The sequence below is a fragment of the Dreissena polymorpha genome, chromosome 2 (genome assembly GCF_020536995.1).
Source record: "Dreissena polymorpha isolate Duluth1 chromosome 2, UMN_Dpol_1.0, whole genome shotgun sequence".
Taxonomy (NCBI): Eukaryota; Metazoa; Mollusca; class Bivalvia; order Myida; family Dreissenidae; genus Dreissena; species Dreissena polymorpha.
In genome coordinates, this window is record NC_068356.1 from 129,015,079 (window position 1) to 129,034,439 (window position 19,361).

The 19,361-nt window shown below is 33.0% G+C and overlaps 1 protein-coding gene across 1 annotated transcript in view; it reads left to right on the top strand.

The window, feature by feature from the left end:
• Window positions 1-19,361, top strand: part of LOC127870075 (transient receptor potential cation channel subfamily M member-like 2) — a 44,943-nt gene that overhangs the window by 17,478 nt on the left and 8,104 nt on the right. Inside the window, exons 5-20 of the mRNA XM_052412734.1 lie at window positions 2,494-2,560; window positions 2,762-2,942; window positions 5,611-5,771; window positions 6,119-6,323; window positions 6,545-6,695; window positions 7,312-7,426; window positions 7,774-7,846; window positions 7,981-8,090; window positions 11,471-11,599; window positions 11,724-11,786; window positions 12,688-12,847; window positions 14,105-14,197; window positions 16,578-16,677; window positions 17,739-17,967; window positions 18,368-18,493; window positions 18,584-18,706. Coding sequence (XP_052268694.1) covers window positions 2,494-2,560; window positions 2,762-2,942; window positions 5,611-5,771; window positions 6,119-6,323; window positions 6,545-6,695; window positions 7,312-7,426; window positions 7,774-7,846; window positions 7,981-8,090; window positions 11,471-11,599; window positions 11,724-11,786; window positions 12,688-12,847; window positions 14,105-14,197; window positions 16,578-16,677; window positions 17,739-17,967; window positions 18,368-18,493; window positions 18,584-18,706 — 2,086 coding nt within the window. The remainder of the gene's footprint in view (window positions 1-2,493; window positions 2,561-2,761; window positions 2,943-5,610; window positions 5,772-6,118; window positions 6,324-6,544; window positions 6,696-7,311; window positions 7,427-7,773; window positions 7,847-7,980; window positions 8,091-11,470; window positions 11,600-11,723; window positions 11,787-12,687; window positions 12,848-14,104; window positions 14,198-16,577; window positions 16,678-17,738; window positions 17,968-18,367; window positions 18,494-18,583; window positions 18,707-19,361) is intronic.

The following is a 19,361-nucleotide window of genomic DNA, read 5'->3' on the forward strand; positions in this document are numbered from 1 at the left end:
TAGTATAGTGTCATGATAAGTGGAAACTCGTTTAATTATCTAAACACAAATGTTTGCAGTACTCGGTCAGCACGTCTGGAAATCGTTCCTGAACGCCTGAATAGGCTACCTTTATTTGCCAGTGTGCTATATTTGCTATTTTGACTTCAATTTTATATCGAAAAGCATTTTGCTAAAATGAGCCATTTACAATTCGCAATGAGATTTAAAAAAAACCGTCATTCAAAAATGGGTCTTATGCCATATGCGCCCATCATAGCTATAGCCCGCCCATTCTGCGCATCTCTAGACTGGTCAGGAAATACACAATGAGACCATAAAACTTGAGTAAATTGATAGCGGACAGCATCGCCCCTGACCAGACTGTACAAATGCACATGCTGGGCTTGAGCTAAGCTAGCCGAAATGCCATAAGGCCCATTTTCGCATGACGCGACTATGAAAGTGTGAGTTGAATGTGTCGACAGAAACTGCGTATTAATCAAATATTAACATATGATTTATTTTGAAGGTTAAGAAATAAACTCGTAATAAGCCATGCTAGGACACATTTGATGTGAGCTCCCCTAGTATAATGTTTATCTACTAACACTTATGGCGGTTTGACTATGATAGCACACATTTCAAGCGGTGAATATGCGACTAACAAGTGAAAAAAAACCACAATAGTAAAACTTTCGTTTTCAATTTAATTGTTTAGAAACGTAAATTTCAAACTGTATTTCAAAGTCAGCATTTACGCGCCATATCTTAAAAAACTGAAAATTCTTGTTATTTTTAGTTGTTTTTATATTAGAATTTATCAATTATAAAGTATCTGTGTTGTATCTATAATATACCTGTAGTTATTGGTGAACTAATGTTCTTTTTTTTTTACAAATTGAAAACTGTGAAATAAAACATACTTCACCTTATACTATCGCGTTGTTATCACATGTGCAATTAAGAATACATGAGAGATCGCCACTAACTGTTGAGAACACAAGCACATTTCCCTTACATATCGAATTAAAACCCCGCTGTACTAGCAAGCACTATCAATGAGGTTACGCAACAAACGACTGTCGATATCCAACTTGCTGATCAGCAGAAGTTTTATTTTCCCTATTTCTATTTATAGCCTCAGATTTTGAAAGACCTGTGCTGCGCAAAAATACCACGTGATTAAGACGCAGCAAATAGTGGACTATTTTAATTTTTCATGAACTACTCTTCCGCGACACGTATAATTTAAATGTGGTTATTTATTTTAAAAACGTTCCATTAGAAAATATTCAATTTAAGATGATATTTACATTATGCATCCATAAGTGAATGAATAAAGTGGAAGAACTGAAACCTCTTGCATAAATGATACAACCCTTTTTCGGCGCGGATGCGGCAGATATCATGTTTTGGGTCTCTAACAAATCTGGCTTGCTAAAAGTGGTATTAGCCTTAGTTGTTCGCAAGCGAAAAACTAAACACGTGTTAAATTGTCACGATCTCAATAGTCTTACTGTAAAACGCTATTAACGTTTTCAAGGTCGTGTTTCAAACTTGTCAAGACTAAATTACTTTTAAAGTGTAAGAATTTCAAGCTTGTGGTGGACATATCCATTTGCAATTACTCAGCATGACGCTGTTAGGTTTGCTAGAGTGTCTTTACGAATTATCGTCTAAGCACCTGTCTGTACTGATGAGTCCACGCACTATTATCCAGCATTTATAATGTAAGCCAATTTGCCATCATATAGTATACGTTCTTCCCTCGACTTTGACGAGTCATTTTGGCATCAACTGCTTAACTGAAGTAAAGTCCAGAAGACCTCCAATGTTAGCTATGTTAAAAAGAGAAGTTAAGAACAGTTCTTGTCAACCCAATATGGTATTTCTTTTGGACCTTGTGCTGATTCTGCTCGAGCTTTCATGATGATGTCATTTCGTTTAGTTTAGGTTTTGATTAATCGAACTGGCTAAATATGACTTTTTTCAAGACGTTTGCAACTCATGTCTAAATCTGCCTTTCAATGTGGGTGCAAGTGTACCTGATTTTCGTACACTTTAATGAAGATATTTCTTCACAAATGGATTCGGAGTACTTTCTTCCTGACATTTTCTCTACGCTTCCGCCAAGTATTTTCAACTCTTTGCGCATTATCTTCATTTGCCGGTATAACATTATAAGCCGTTTAGGATGACCTTTAAGTTTACTCTTTCTTCTGGCTAATCTTGTGATTTTTGCCACGGCGATTATCTTTTATCATATGTTTATTTCAAGGCAGATTGAATCACCATTTCAGCAATCTCATAAATAATATCCCGTCGCTTCTTAAATACAAAAATTGCAATGTCATGTGTATGTTTTTTTATCAAAACGCATCTAAGTTTTGATAAATTAAAAAAAAGTATTTTAGAGACACACAAGCAGACACAACAACAGTAATACAATAAGAATGTAGCTAAAGTATATAAAGAATGTAACATGTTGAAATATGTTTACATATTTAATAGAGTCCGCACTAGTTCATTCGGTGTTGTAACATTCGAAGAAACGATGGTAGAACAACAAATGGCGCCGGTAATGTTTTGTTATTAATCACTTCTGCGTCCTTAATTAATTTTAGCTTTTACATTACAACTGATTCACTTTATATTTGTGTAATCTTCGCAAAACGATTTAAATATAAAATGACATTTAATGCACACACAAATTCATTTACATTTTTCGTGTGCATGTAACTACATCCCAATTTAATTGCCATCATAATCTTTGTTTCAGTATATACGCCTTGACCCAAACTCCAACATGGAAGATGTATTAACTCTACTCACAGAATATTGGCACCTTAGACTTCCAAATTTAATTATATCAGTCACTGGCGGTGCAGATGGTTTAGATCTCAATCAAAAGGAAAAAGAAGTTTGTAAGAAAATAGTTATTGACGCTGTTTTGTCGACGGGTAAGTTTACGTTTCTTATTTAATTGGTTTTTAAAATTCTCAATTAAATATAAAATCAATAATATGATTAAACGCCAGCAACGGTCCCAAATTTCATTTTCGGTTTATTATGAATATAAAAACATGACACTTTAACATTATTTTCATCGTAAAAATGTCCTTAATTTGAGACAAGTGACCAAATGATAAACCACGGAAAATGACAAACACAAAACAGATGAAACTGAATAGAAAAATTTAAGTTGATCTCGAGAAGAAGCTTTTAATGAATGTTCGTAGCTTAGATGTACATATTAAAACTCCAAATAATTGAAAGCAGAAGTATATTATTATTTAAATTATTTTAATTCATCACGATTAATAGAATGTGCAGGTCGAACAAGAATATAATGGTTGATCCGACTTATAGTTTTCTTATTGTTTGGTTCGATGTTTATGAGCGAACTCTTGAGTAAAAACCAATGTGTACGATAGGCGTATTAGTAAAAACAGTGCACGTACAACTATTGGTATGAATTTGGCGATAAGATATTCCTTTACATTTAGATTATGTATATCGATATAAAATGTTAGTTGTATTATTTAAATCATTTTTAATGATATCTAACGCATTGCTTTTAGCGTTAAGTCAATGTGTGGGTTACACAGGATTGGACTTTTTGTTATAGTCAACTGAACGAAGGAGTAATATCCCGCCAGAATTAAAAAATATGATGCAATATATGCCATCAAGCAAAATAACACTGACAAAGAATCAAAGAATCAAATGACAGTTCGTTTATGTATATGTTTATGTATAATTATTAATCTAATACGGAAAAAATGATACATCATTTGTTATTCGTTTCACAAATAAGCGTTTATTACCGACATAACGTTTTCACTTACCGTCTAATACGAAAGACTGCGTGTTATAGTGGTAGCGTTTGTTTGATTTCATCTAAAGCGGTCCAGGATTGAATGTCAATGTTAAACCATATAAAAATTGTAAACAAGTCCCTTTAACATTCCAATGAGTGTTTGTGTATTCAATAACTAACAGCTTCAAGCAGGCACTTAATACTGAATTTTTAATTTTATAACTTTAGCAAAATAGTTACCCTATGTTTTTACGATCACTTTTATAAATGAGCATGTACTTAATTTCCCTGATTTATGATGCATTTTGAAGAAGAACTTTGCGTTCTCACTGTCCGTCGGCTGGTAACTATAGGGTTAAACTAATGATCGCAACTACAACGGCGAGGATTGGAATTATTATTGATTAGATATATGTGCATCCTTTACATAGCGTCGCGAATCATCCATAAATATATCAAATATTTTAAGGCGCGGGTTCTCCGAACAAACTTATTTCATATCTTTGCTCTACAAAGATATTGTACTCGTGTGGATGAATTTATAAACTTAGGTCGTTAAGATCATGCTAAACACGTTATTAATGTTTTTAAAATTATTATGATTAAATTGTTTTATGATGGTTTATATTATGATGATGTATAAACACATATATTTAGTATAGTGTTAAAGCATGCACCGGGTTAAGTCAGACACTTTTACTTTTATTTATTACTTTTAGCCTTGGGTGCACATAAACTCAAGTTTATTACTCAGATTGGTAAAAATATTCATGTTTGAACTGAATTACTTTTGCATTTCAATTATAATAAGAACAGAATATCCGTTTAGCGATAACTTATTTTGCAAATTTGTTGATACTTCTTTCAATAATTTCGTGTCGGTGTTTCCGTCGTACAAATTAAAAATGATCACATTTGGCAGAAGAATGTCGAAAACTTATACCTTTCTGATATTAATGAAACTTAAACTTAACCAAAACAATTCTTCAAAATAATACCTCGACCGAAATCAATATTGAGTCATGTATGGTAAAAAAATGGTCATTTTGTCAAATTAAAGAAAAAGCCTTCGAGCATTCTACAAGGCACATTTTACCCGATCTTTAAACGTGCTCAGAACATTTTATTTAATGATTTCTGAGCCGAGATATAATAAAGTTCCGGTCCTTAAAAAAAATAACGTGGCGACGTTCCTTTTATTGCAACAATAAAACATGGTAAACACTCTAGAAGTCACATATTGGCCCGTTTTTCATAAAAATGTTGTATTGTTAGTAGTGGGAAAAATCGTGTAAAAATAGTGTCAATAATATTATTACCTTTGTTGAGCATATCATCGGAATTATACTTTCTGGTCGAGTCTAAGCTTAAAGCAACTTTTACACACACTCAGCAATTAGTTCCTCTGATTGTGCAGTAAAAGTAAGAATATTTTTCTGTTGCAAACGTTTCTTTTTATTAGCGTTGTACGTTTAGGAGTAGATGGACTATGCAGAATCGTGGGGCCTTATGTTGAGAAATCATAATGATGTATTGAAGTGACTGTAATGCATTTGTTCTTTTCGAATTTCTTAATGTTTTCCCCATATACCTTACTGACCTTAAGAAGTTAACATCACAATAGTCATAAACATGACTGTCAGTTTTTACGCAATTTGGTACAGCGCCAAATTCGTTTTATACCGAACTATTAGCATACAGCGTAGCTTGTGCAAGTATGAAATCGGTTGACAAAAGAAAATCTATTATCGTCAATTTTAGTTAATGCATTTCGCCATCATGACGCAGATTTATGTTGTTATTCACAGGCGCTTGGCTCATCACTGGTGGAACGCAGTATGGTGTCATGGATCTTGTAGGAGAAGCGATTTGTGAGAGTGCATGTTTCAGGGATGACGTCAAAGTTGTTGCTCTTGGCATCGCAACGTGGGGTGTTATACAAAATAACACTATTCTTAAAAAACAAGATGTAATTTAGCGATTGCTGCTTTAATTGTCAATAAAGGAACTAATGTATTTTGTTCATGATATAACGTTCATCAGTGAAACTTACCAACATTATGTTATTCATTGAAATATGCATTTACATATATATATATATATATATATATATATATATATATATATATATATATATATATATATATATATATATATATATATAAATATGACTTTAATGTTTTAAATGCACACTCGTGCACTGAATATTTCGTCCACACGCACGAACCTACACAAATATGCTAATCACCTGTACACCAAAACAGACAAACATAGATTGCATAGTTATATATTTATCTTTTTTTCGATATTGCATAGGAAATTGTTGCATACAACATGAAAGGTGACAAAGGAACCGACGAGGACGCTGTTTATTCAGCTTTACTAGAACCTAACCATTCTCACTTTCTGCTTGTGGACGATGGTACAAAAAGCACATTTGGTGGGGAAATCAAGTTCCGATCAAGACTTGAAATGAAATTAATCAAACCAAAAAGCCAACGAGAAGAGTTTGAAAGATCAAGTAAGCATTATATATATATATATATATATATATATATATATATATATATATATATATATATATATATATATATATATATATATATATAACTTAAAAATAAAATATACATTACTTATTGAATTGTCTTAATATATTTGTCTTAAAATGTTATGATCAATATTAAATGATACTGCATGAAGTTGCTCTTTTTGATAATTTTCAATATCGATATTTTGTTTAAGTAATCTATTTGGTCATCGGTGGTGGTGTTAACACATTAGAAACGATCTCAAAGGCCGTTGAAAAGAACATGCCAGTGATTGTTATTGAAAGTTCAGGAAGAATTGCAGATTTCATTGCCACACTCATAATTCGTAATATAGACGAAAACAGGTAATGGCAACACAAAAAGTTCAAAGTTTGACGCTATAAGTTGTTCAGTTGTCAAAATGCCCTTTTACAATATATCTAAATAATATGAATCCAAGGGTTGGTATGTCTCGAAATCTATGTTGATTCGAAATTGTAAAGCTATTTATTGTGGTTATATAATGTATTTCAAGCCATTATAATGTTATATTACCATCACCGATTGATAAGTTTAAAATGATCTAATAAAACTAAATCTACCCACAAACTAAACTATGCAGTGTCTTAAAACACGTCTTTATTGCTCCTTACTGAAAAAAGCGATTACGGAATCTTTACTAAATAATGTATAGCATCATACACGCAGGTTCGCTAACCTACCGAATTAAGACATTTTACATGCCGAATTTTGAACTGATTAATAATTATTGCTACATACACGAGGGTTATGTAAGTACGTAATACATATTTGTTTGAATGATTTTGAATCATATTTCGACGCATGCAAAATGTCTCTGTGGTATTAAGCTGTAAATATTTGTCTGCTCAGATTGTTTCTTTGAAACTGCAACAATCAAGTGTTTGTAAAGTAGTAAACAAGATGATTTAGTTTCACACCTTGTTTATGTTTACAACACAGGTCAGATGTGATTGGGAAGATAATGGTGGATATGTTTTCCCCAAATGACAGAGATAATTTGGAAACTGCAGGCTACTACACGAGCATCTATCGAATACTTGTGAAAAGAAACCTGGTAAAACGAGATTCACTTTATTCAGTTGCTTCGGGATTATTATTTTTTTTTTTGGGGGGGGGGCACATTAATTAAAGTATATTTATCCCATTTCACATTTAAAAAAAACTTATAATACAAAAATCAGGACGCGATTTTAAAGCAAAAGAAAGCAACTCGTTCAAAACACATCATTCAAAATCTAATAGTGTACATAAATGTGCGATTAATCTACATCGTTCTTGGTATGAAATTAAGCAAGTGAATTTTCGCTTTTATATTCACATATATATTGAACATTGAACGTAATAGAAATAGGATTGATAATTTAAAGATATAGCCTAATTTAATACCCTATTTCATTTTAGATTAACGTATTCCATCCAAGCAGGAATTCAGAATATGATATCAATAGGGCAATTCTAGACTCACTTATGAAAGGTACACGTTTTGTTTAAGAAGTACTTGTTCTGCCATATTAAAACACTTAGCCTCGTTTTACAAACGAATTTTGACCATAACGAATGATCGTCAGGAACGGATAGCCTCAACATAATACTATTTTTTAATTCAAGCAAACGATGAAAATATCAAGGTCAAATTGCTACTAGCGTCAGCATGGAACAAACATGACATTGCAGACGACATCTTACCAGAGTCTGAATTAAAGGAATCAAGTAAAAATGTAAGTAAAAATGTTAAGACAATAATTATTCGAGGTTTTGTCTTTTCAATTATTAATATCTCATTTATTTAAGGCGTATGAAAGAAAAACATCAGAGTGTTTTATGTATTCTTTTCACCATCGTAGTTCACAGTATTTTTTAATGCAAACGAGATTTGATGTTTTTATATGTAATTTAATTTTATAAAATCGATAATTTTAAAGATATCATAATACTTGTTGCAAATTCCGCAAAATTGAAGAAGCTATGTGGGCTTTTTAAAAAGAAAACCAGTACAAAAAATAATTCAAATCACACACACATTATTCTTTATATGCATGTACTGATGATAATAAAATAATAATGTATTGTAAGCTCAACTGCTCACCTTAGAGCTCATGCTGAATAGTTGTTTCGAGTGGCGGCCCGTTGTCACGTGGTGCCCGTGGTCACGATTTGCTTCAATGAACATAACTCACTAAGCAAATGGAAGATGTTAATGAACATTCACAGGAATTATTCTTGGGCGACGCTCTTTAAAAAGTTGTTCCAATTTATCTAGTCCGCTGCAAATGTAGGTAATTCAAGCTAAATATTTTTCAAAAGTGGATATTAAAAAAATAAAATAATTGAGAGGTGTGGTATAATATATAATTATAAGTAGCATAATTTTCGTTTTTCGTATAAACGTCTTAACTACGCAATCATGCTTTTTACACCCTGCATAACGGTTCCTTCATGAATAACGATGATCATGGGCTAATACTGTATGAAAGCACTTTCTCAAATGTTTAAACAACAATAATGTACTTTAGATTTGTATTTACTTAATGTTGTACTTCAGTATGTTATTCTGATGCTCAGATAAATATACAATCATCGGGTTCTAGTCAGGTCGATATAACACTTTGAATCCCCCCCCCCCCCGAACATTGCTACAAAAGGTATTTTCACTGATCATGGTAGGGTAACACGTACTTTATTACATATCAAAAGTTTACTGAAATCGGACCTCCGGAGAATTGTTTTTTAAGATGGTCGCCAAAACCTATTTATGATCATAACTATGTATCTCGCAACTGAAATCTGACGATTTTGGTGTCTATACCCAGGTTTTGGGAGTCAAAGAACACTTTAAGATCATTAGACATAGTGCAAGTTTATTATGATACACATAAATCAAACATGACGCCCAAAAATAGCCACTGCCACAATGAGAAGGATCACAAGTCCATAACCTTTGACTCATAGGTGATGAGTAATATGTAAAACGCCATAGTTTAGGAGACGAAGAACACTTTGATTGATATCACTTAGCAGTTGATTCATCATGAAATCCAATTTATGACATTCAACTGTCGTCTCTCACCTGATAAACAATCTTTCCCCGCCGATTAAAGTTGATGTGCTATGACGGGATCATTCCACTGTTGCTTTTACAATATATACGTCTGCATCCCCTGGTGACACAAGGACATTACACATCCCCTGATGACACAAGGAAACTAGATCCCCTTTTAGTCAGAGCAGTGCTGATCAGAGCAACCTTTCCTGCCATGTTTTATCACGAGAAAAAAGTCCTTATTTTTGCATGATCATTCTGTTTCTTTGTTTAAACTAATACTCGGGTTCACGCTTTTGTTCTCGTCTCTGGTGAGTGATATCTTTGATAGAAGGACCGTCTTAGTAACCATCGAACACCACTGTTGCTATCCGTGAAATATGCATAAGACTCGGCTATTGCGTTGTTTGTGTCGCCCTTTGCATGACCAACTGCGGCATTCTTGCGTATTGGGTCTTTTCTATAGAATAACCATATGACATATGAACGAGAATCACAGGCCTCTAAAACAAAGTGTTCAGTACGTACCAAGCCAAAATGCCCTTTGTCCAATTTAACCTCACAACTACAGAGCATGCATTCTTTATGACTTTCAAAATCTCCACTTGATTGCCTTGTGGCTGTCTTTTGTACAGAACTATAACTTTGCTCTATATAATAACTTTTAATGTTTTTATCATGTGTGTTCTGCTGACGACATTTTTTATGTACTTCAGTGCCAGCTTCACTTACAAGATCATACTTCCGGTACACACTAGCTTCATTTATTTCACTTCCACTGAATAGCATCCCAGTTATTCTTGTAAATCTCAATCTCCTCCTTGCATATTGGACACAAATCTGGTCTTGATGTGTTTGCAATGATTATTAAATCATTTATGACAAAAAGAGACAATAATTACTTGTTTAACGCACTGATTTGAAATGCTATTATTAACACAGAAAGGGCCTTATATAATTGCATTGTTGACGCAACCTTTAAGATTGAGTATGAGGAAGTGTTTAGCACACGCATGTCTGATATGTTGGTATAATGTTTGTCTGTTTTTATATTTTGTTGTTTATGACGCGTGAGCGTCAATGCCGGAATTAAAGGTTATACTAGGGATAAATATTTAAAACAAAACATGAATAACTATTTAATATACAATTGCGAAAAAAGAATAACAAGTTCGAGTCAATAGTTATGCACTTGCGGTCATTGCATTAGCGGTTATTTGGACGCTATGTTGAATTTCTCTGTTACGTAATATACTAATATATTTTTTAATTATTTTTTGCCCCACCCCCACCCCCATTAAAAAACAACCTAAGTATAGACACCAAAACAATAAAATTTGAGTAGAGTATCACATAGTTATCATTATTTATAGGTTTTTGTGGCCACCTTTGACGCTATCTTGATTTTTTTAAATTTTGGTTGTCAAATTTTGGTAATTTTTTAATATGTTATAAAGGACATTCTATCCTACCAGGTTCAGTTAAAATAACCTTTTTGGCAATTGTTGGTGGGTTTGGGTTGTATTTTTTCATATATTTACCCAACCATTCTTTAAACGCAATTAAATCGAATACAAATTCTCTTTTATAAAATTTAGTTGCAAGAACAATGATATAAATTTTATTTATTTTTAACCTTAAGTGTATGTAGGCTGAATGTTGTGCTCGGTGCGCCGTTTAAGCAGTTTAAACCCCTTATGTTTTGGATTGACCGTTCGTCACTTTGGAGATAAAATAATGTACATACTCTTTACATTGCAAAATAACTTTAAAACATGTTCCCCTAAAACCGCAAAGCAAACAAATTTAGAATTTGATATTTTACCTGTGAAAAGATGGTTTTCTTTAAAAATGCTTTAATCATGACCCTGTGGTCGAGGTTGTCTAGGTCCCTTACTCCAATGTTTTATGGTTAAAACTTTACTCTTATTACTACATGCATCGTCGGGATGTATTTGACAGTTCAGTGACAAGGCCGAGACCTCTCTTATGTTACTAACATGATATATTGTAGTAGTATGATACGATTCATCTGCTCTCTTTCATTTAAACTTTCAGGCAGTTAAGGAGGCAGTGTTACAATCTATTAAGAAAGACAACGAGGAGTTTTTGCTTCTCATGCAAGAGAAAGGAATCGAAACAGGAGCCTTAATTGACAAGAACGATATAATCCGTCTGTACATCGAAGTATGGATTATACTTTCTTGCTAAGTAACGTATGAATATGCTTATGAGTGAGTATTAACTGTATTTCTATCGGAAAGATTCAATTTTCGAGGTTTATAAAATTAATTTGTTTATATATTGATAGGTTCTAACACATCCAATCAGCCAAGTGGAACTGTTACTGAGCAAACGCATGAACTTGGAGAAGGTAAGTTTCACTGTGTTTGCTTGCGTATATTTTTTGTACAATATAAATGAATTTAAAGAGAAATGCAATAAAACCGGGTCAACTTGTCAAAATTAAAAAAAAGACGAGAAATTTCGGATTGAGTAAGATCAGACTTAATTGGAAACTGTCATGTCATATATATATTGATTTTCAATATATTATTGCACTTAAAAGTATCAGACATGAAGTATTGATTATATTCTCTTTATTTGGCATTTGCACAATGCTTAAATTGCTTAACGAGACTCCTTTACTAAAAAAATGTTCAATTTATCTCAAATTGAAACCTGTATCTTTCCCTCCGGAAACTAACGACCCGTCCATATCTTAATGACACAAAATTTGTCCCGGATCCGCGTGTATGATTTTTATCCAAAGGCATGATTCTTTTATGTTTAACCGTTAAAATCCTACTATGCGCTTTTCGCGAAAAGGTTCGATGCTGAACAACGGTATTGTGTTATTGACCGTGTTATTAATGCAAAAAGCGTTTTTGAACAATCAAGGTTGCTCGCGTTACTAATGGTTAACCAACATCATCTTATAACAGGACTCAGTTTTAAATTAAACTTCAACGACTGGGTAGTTTTCCGTTTTATATACTTCAGACAAAATGTTATACTCACCAATTATAGGCGTTTACTTTAAAAATTATATAAGAGAAGACGTACTGTTTTATTGTATGTTGTTGCGGTATTCGTGTGCATGATTAGGTAAATTATATGTTAAGTCTTTATCAGTGCATCATTACAAGGAAAATAAATACTTTAGGGAGAATGCTTAATAAAAACTTAATGGTAAGACCAGTACCAGTTTACTATGCATACAGAATGGTTGTATTAATTTTGAAAATGGAATAGTTATGTTGATAATTTTTCAGGTAAACAATACAACTGACGAAACAAACCAGACTTGCCTAAGCAAAGTTGGGAAACTGATTTCACAATTGCTTGGTGACGACGAATACAACCCATATAAAACATCGGGGAGTGCACAAAGCTCAAATGGAATGTCAGATCAACCATCACCGGAAGTAAAAGGTTAATTAGTTTATTCAACCCTCCAGTACATGATGCTAGTTAGAGGGAAGCAAAAAATGGTCAAGGATTTCAAATTTTTAAATATTTGTGTCGAAACCTTTGATCGCGAGTAAAATTACCTGCAGAACACACATATTGACAGTTGAAGATGATTTTCCGAAACTTTGTTCCTAACAAACCAAAATATAATTAATCAAAATAAATATTCAAAAGTCATTCTTATTAGTTATGTTCTTTAGATCAGTGGCTGTAACGTGGCATCAACTGCTGAAGAATTAGTTGATTCCCAATTTTTTTTTTAATGACTTGAAGTAGATATCAGTATTTCTTTGTAATATCAACATTATTTTAGCGTTCATTTTGTATGATTTTTATTCATGCATTATTATTCATTGTTACACCTTAACACGATAGATAAGTAAGCTCAAACTATGATCGAATTCTTAGCAGATTTAAGTAAACAAACACACAACATGTGCGTTGCAGATATGCCAAGTGACTGTGCTGCCTATATCGATGCATCGAATTAAAATGACTTATGCATGAAATACAACTAGCTTGATTTTCAATAATTGCCTTTTAATAAAAGCGAACTATTTCAAAAAGAGTCTTTATTATAAAGGCGACGCGTGTGTTGGTAGGTGCAGCCGCAATATCAATATAAGCATGAAACTCGATCCCAGAGACCAGATAACGCGCATTTTCTCAAACAAGAAGTAAATTGATATTTCACGATTATGATAGGTTAACATAATTCATTGTAGCAATTAACATGATAAGCAGGTTTGGTGATTCATGAAATAATAATTATTTTGCAGTGTATATATATAATTGATCGCTGTTGTGGCGATATTTATCATATGCATTTGGAACTAATAATGTTGCGTTGGCGTATAAGTACGTACTGTAATACATTATCATCATAATAAGAGTTATATGCTATGATAATAAAATAGGTTGGTGTAAAATAAAGACCTTATTATTTTACATAATGGATAGGAGCACAATAGTGTTCATTCACTTCAAGATTTATGAAGTCAACGTGAGATCGGGTTATGTTTTCAATTCATAATTTGGAATCGAAAATATGCAATAGTGCAGACGATTAAACGCTTCTTAACGTTATTTAACACAACATGTTGAACTATAAATACCTATAAGAAGTAAATTCACTGAACAAATTCGAGCTAAAGAAGATGATGAGTCTGTATATGTTAATTTTGCATCATATGCAATTTGTCTATATTTCTATTGTAGGCAAATTTAATTTGGATATGTTTTACTTCGCCATCTTACTGAACAGATACAAAGTTGCGGATTTGATATGGAAAAGTGTTGATGACCCGATAGGTATGTCGAATGTGTGCGATTATGCAGAAGATGCAACTAACATTTAACGTGTGTAACAACATATTCATCACAGACAATATTGAGACAAACAAATACAAGCTCTTTTTTTCTCATAAAATTGTATTGATGAAACAATCAATTTGTGCATTGTTGTTTATTCAGGCAAATAATTGGCACTTATAAATCTCAATAGTCAATTTAACATTAATTGCATTGAAAACGTGGTAATCAAGCGCCAAAAGACGCATCGCATTAATTGGATTCATTTGTCTTTAGTTTTAGTAGTGTTTATATTCCAGAATCATAAAAGTGTGTTATGTTTAAGCCTCTATAGTTAGTTATATACTATATACTTTTGTAATACCAATATAAATAATTAGACGTGTTGTCTGTGTGTTTTCGTAGACGCGTACTCGATACTGCTTCACCTTATCGATTTGGTAGTGTTTAGTAAAGACTACTTCCACTTTGACATTTGAGATGATATTACACATTACGCGTCAAGTTCATTAAACACGTGTATTTATTAAACCGGTTTAATAATGACTTCCTTTTTTTAATCCTTGAAGTATACAACAATTACCCACGGTAAGACAGTGCTTTAAAGAATAACATTTTACGAGTCATTTCAACCGTATGGAAAAGTCTGTATTGACGTTTTAGTTCATATTTGCACAACATGTTATGTATTTAACTGATTCAACGTTTTTTAACTGAAGGAAGTGCTAATTTGAAACAGGTCAGAATAATGAAATAGAATGGACACACTACAATAGTTAATATTCGAAAAATTAAACTCCAGGAAATATTTAGAAAAACATATTTGTAAAAATATTTTATTTCAGGCTAAGGAAAGAGTGCATATATAGTACATGTCAATATATACACATTACTTTTCAACATAACAAATACATACATTTGAGAACTGCGTCATAACGAAACATCACACTTATCCCACAATTACTAAATAAACGTACATGTAGTTAATCCATAACGGTTTGCTTTTCAAATCAAAGAGCACTTAAAAAGAATATTCATTTGATAATGGCACTTTATTATTATTTTATATTTGAATATTCATCAGTGGCAATATGATATGATGTATGTGCTGGGCTCACCGTTTGTAGTGTCAAGTGTGCATACCTAAGTTCAAGAGAATCGTTGTGCATTTCAAGAAGATGCCGTTATTTCAATTGTAATCATCGCTGAGATGCCTATGCATAATATATATACCTGTAACTAAACTTTACCAACAACAGTATTTTATTTTTTTCATAACTTTTCACAATTACTTCTTGTTCACAAAAACGATTTAAAAATGTGTATAAAGGTTTCCTTATCCGTGTTTTTGATATGATGAACGCAGTTACTTAAAGGAGCCTTTTCACGCTTTGGTAAATTTACAAAATTAAAAAAAAGTTGTTTCAGATTCGCAAATTTTCGTTTTGATTATTACATTTGTGAGGAAACAGTAATACTGAACATTTACCATGCTCTAAAATATCCATTATATGCATCTTTTCACGATTTGAAAACCTGAAAATTATGAAGCGTTGAAACGCGAAACGATTGAATAATTTGGAGAGTTATGTTGTTGTCATTATATTTTGTAATACAATGTACTACGAGGATTGCTGATATAAAGTATAAAATACATACCCCATAGTGATAGCACGGATGGTCGAGTGGTCTGTGCGGTAGACTTTTTACTGCAGGACTCCAGGGGTCATTGCTTCGAGTTCAGTTGAGGGTTACTTTTTTCTGTTTTAAATTGTATTCTTTTTTTACTGGAGCTTTTTATATCCAATGTTGACATTTATCAATGCAAAGCATTTCATGACACACTTCAATACATGCAAAAATCTGTGAAAACGCCCCTTTAAAAATGGTTAAACGAATGAGTAAATAAGATGTGCAACACGTTTCGTGGAAATTCCTTAACAATCGTTGCTCGAAATTTGGTGAAACTTCTTTTTTAAAGGTGCATGCCATACAAACAAAATTGATCGTAACGTTTGAGTCTCAGTAATATTTTTTCAACTAGGTCAACCGTTTAACGAATAATGAGTGACACATGTAATTTACAGTAAATGTTGTTTAAAGATTTAATGATTCTTTATGCAAATATGACGTTGTAACAACTCGCTCTACTTATAATGCATACTTGATAGGATTATTGTATGATACATATGCTTATTGAAGATGATAACGTTCACATTCAAAAATTGTCACTTTTGCTTCTTTGATTTTTTTCCGAGCCGGGTTCTTGTCACCATCATAATATGTTTCCCAAATATATAAGTAAATTATCATAACACATTTACAGACAAAAATACCAGATTTATTTCAAGTCAATATATCATCAGCGGTTGTGTTTCAGCTGCTGCTCTACTAGCATACAGAATTTTGAAGGCATTAGACGAAATTGTTCAAGTCGAAGCAGAGGCCGAACTATCGGATGCCTTAAGAAGCCAAGCACTGTTAAGTATATTTCGTTTTTTTTTCATTTTTACCAGGTTTTCCGAAGGAAATAGTGGTTATTAGATTGGCGATGTCGGCGGGCGGGCTGGCGGGCTGTCGGGCGGTTGGGCTGGCGGGCTGGCGGGCGGGCTGAACAAGCTAATCCGGGCCATAACTTTGTCGTTCATCGTCAGATTTTAAAATCATTTGGTACATTTGTTCACCATCATTAGACGGTGTGTCCGCGCGAACGAATTACGTCGATATCTCTAAGGTCAATGTCACAATTTGTGTTTGAAGGTCAACAATGGCCATAAATGAGCTTGTCCGGGCCATTACTTTGTCGTTCATTGTCAGATTTTAAAATCATTTGGCACATTCGTTCACCATCATTAGACGGTGTGTCGCGCGAAATAATTACTGTCGAAATCTCCAAGGTCAAGGTCACAATTTGATTTTGAAGGTCAAAAGTGGCCATAAATGAGCTTGTCAGGGCCATTACTTTTTGATTTATTGTGAGATTTTAAAATCATTTGGCATAATTGTTCACCATCATTAGACGGTGTGTCGCGCGAAAGAATCACGTCGATATCTCCAAGGTCAAGGTCATAATTTGAGTTTGAAGGTCAAAAATGGCCATAAATGAGCTTGTCTGGGCCATGACTATGTCATTCATTGTGGCATTTTAAAATCATTTGGCACATTTGTTCACTATTATTGGTCGGTGTGTCGCGCGAAAGAATTACTTCAATATCTCTAAGGTCAAGGTCGCCACAACTAAAAATAGATTGATTTTGAAACAACTATGTAACTATGCACATTTTGATTTTGAGTTGTCTCTCTTTATCAGACTTGTTTTTCTAATTGAAATCAAGGTCAATTTTACACAAGGGGGTTAACAATACACATTTTGAATTGTCTCCCTTTATCAGACTTTTTTTCAACTGAAAACCTGATTTTGTGACAATTTTGTCCCTTGTTAAAGGTTTATTATGAACAACAATTATTATATTATTATAGCACAGACATTTCTATATATATGTTTATGATTTGATAAAAAGTCGACCTATTGTGCTTGCAGGACGTATCAAGACAGAGCATATGATCTGTTGTCTGAATGTCATGAACGAAACAAGAATTTAACTCACCAACTGTTGGTACGGTCGCTTGAGAAACCATTACAAAATCACACTTTGCTATCCTTCGCTGAATCAAATGGTCTTATGAAATTCATGGGTCACACAAGTTGTCAAACGAAACTAAGTGAAATTTGGAGAGGTCACATGGCCTTGCATACACAATGGTGGAAAGTAAGTATAATACTGTTAATACACTTAGATTCTTGATCACGTTTTTGAGAATGTTGTCCGAGGTTTTTGTATACTGTGCTTTAATGCGTGTTGTGTTGCCTGACTTACGTTGGCATTTTGGTATACAAATAGAAATACTTGGACGTTTCTTTGTAATAATCAAAAAAATAGTAATACACTGTTAAACTTAAAAACAAGAAAACACAAAACTGATTTGTAAAAAGTTTTGTTTCATAAAATATTATATGAATGCTGTACATGACTGAACTAGCCTGGATGAGTTCCTGTGTCCTTAACACAACACCTTTAACAGTTGTATTGAAATATATGCAACCGGCCGTCAGTTCTGCAAAATTCTATTTAGTTAACATTTTTCAAATAATTAAATTTGAATTTTCAGATCGCAGTCGGCATAGTATTTCCATTTTTATTTGTTATCGGCAAAACCAAAATACAGTTCACAACCAGGAAAAGTATTTGGTCTAGTGGAACTGAAGAGGAAGACGTTGAAGACAAATATAAAACTGTAAATATTATCAAAAGACATGTACATGTTTTCTTTTTTAACAGTTAACGTTTTCAGATTAATAAAATTTAAGTTATATTTGTGTTTTAGCACAAAACGCTCGACAGGAGGCTTTACGACGTCGATTTATGTGGAGCGCATGAAACTACTGCTATGAAGGATGCGCTGTTCTACTTCTACTCAGCACCAGTTACCCTCTTCGCTTTGAACACTGTACGTGTTGATGTTTTCACTGATTTTGCAACTTAATTTCATGACAACTAGTTTTTAAGCCTTTAACATGTACTTGTTAATCTATTTTTATGGAGTGCATAAACAAATATTCTACAATAAAATGAAAAGTATTTAAAGTGTATAATTATTTTGGTGTGTCTGATGATTTAGTTTTTTCGATTCATCATAACATCTTCTCTTATTGGTTTATTCTTCACGTTTTTAATAAACTAAATTGTGTACAGCCGCTTTCATAAGCATTTTATGATTTTAAACAGTACACTTTGATACTTTTCTAACGCAACACTTTTCAAACTTGAATATCTCAGTAATTAGTTAGGATTTTGATTTAATAAGTTCACATGTGATCATTCGACTATATTATGTGTAAGATAATGATAAAATCATTCATTTGTGACAATTGGCGCTTTTGAACGTGGGGTAGGTGTGCTTTCATCCTTTTGCACGTGAACTTTGCGAAACGCAATATGATTCTAACTTTATTTCAACATCTTCATTTAATGTGGGTTGATACACCAGAGAAACATAAAATAAATTTAAAAATCAATAAGTCTCGTATACAATTTCAGGAGCGCAACAGCGCAATCGGCATGTTGCAGGCTACCTTCTCCACTCGCTGAAGCATTCGATCATC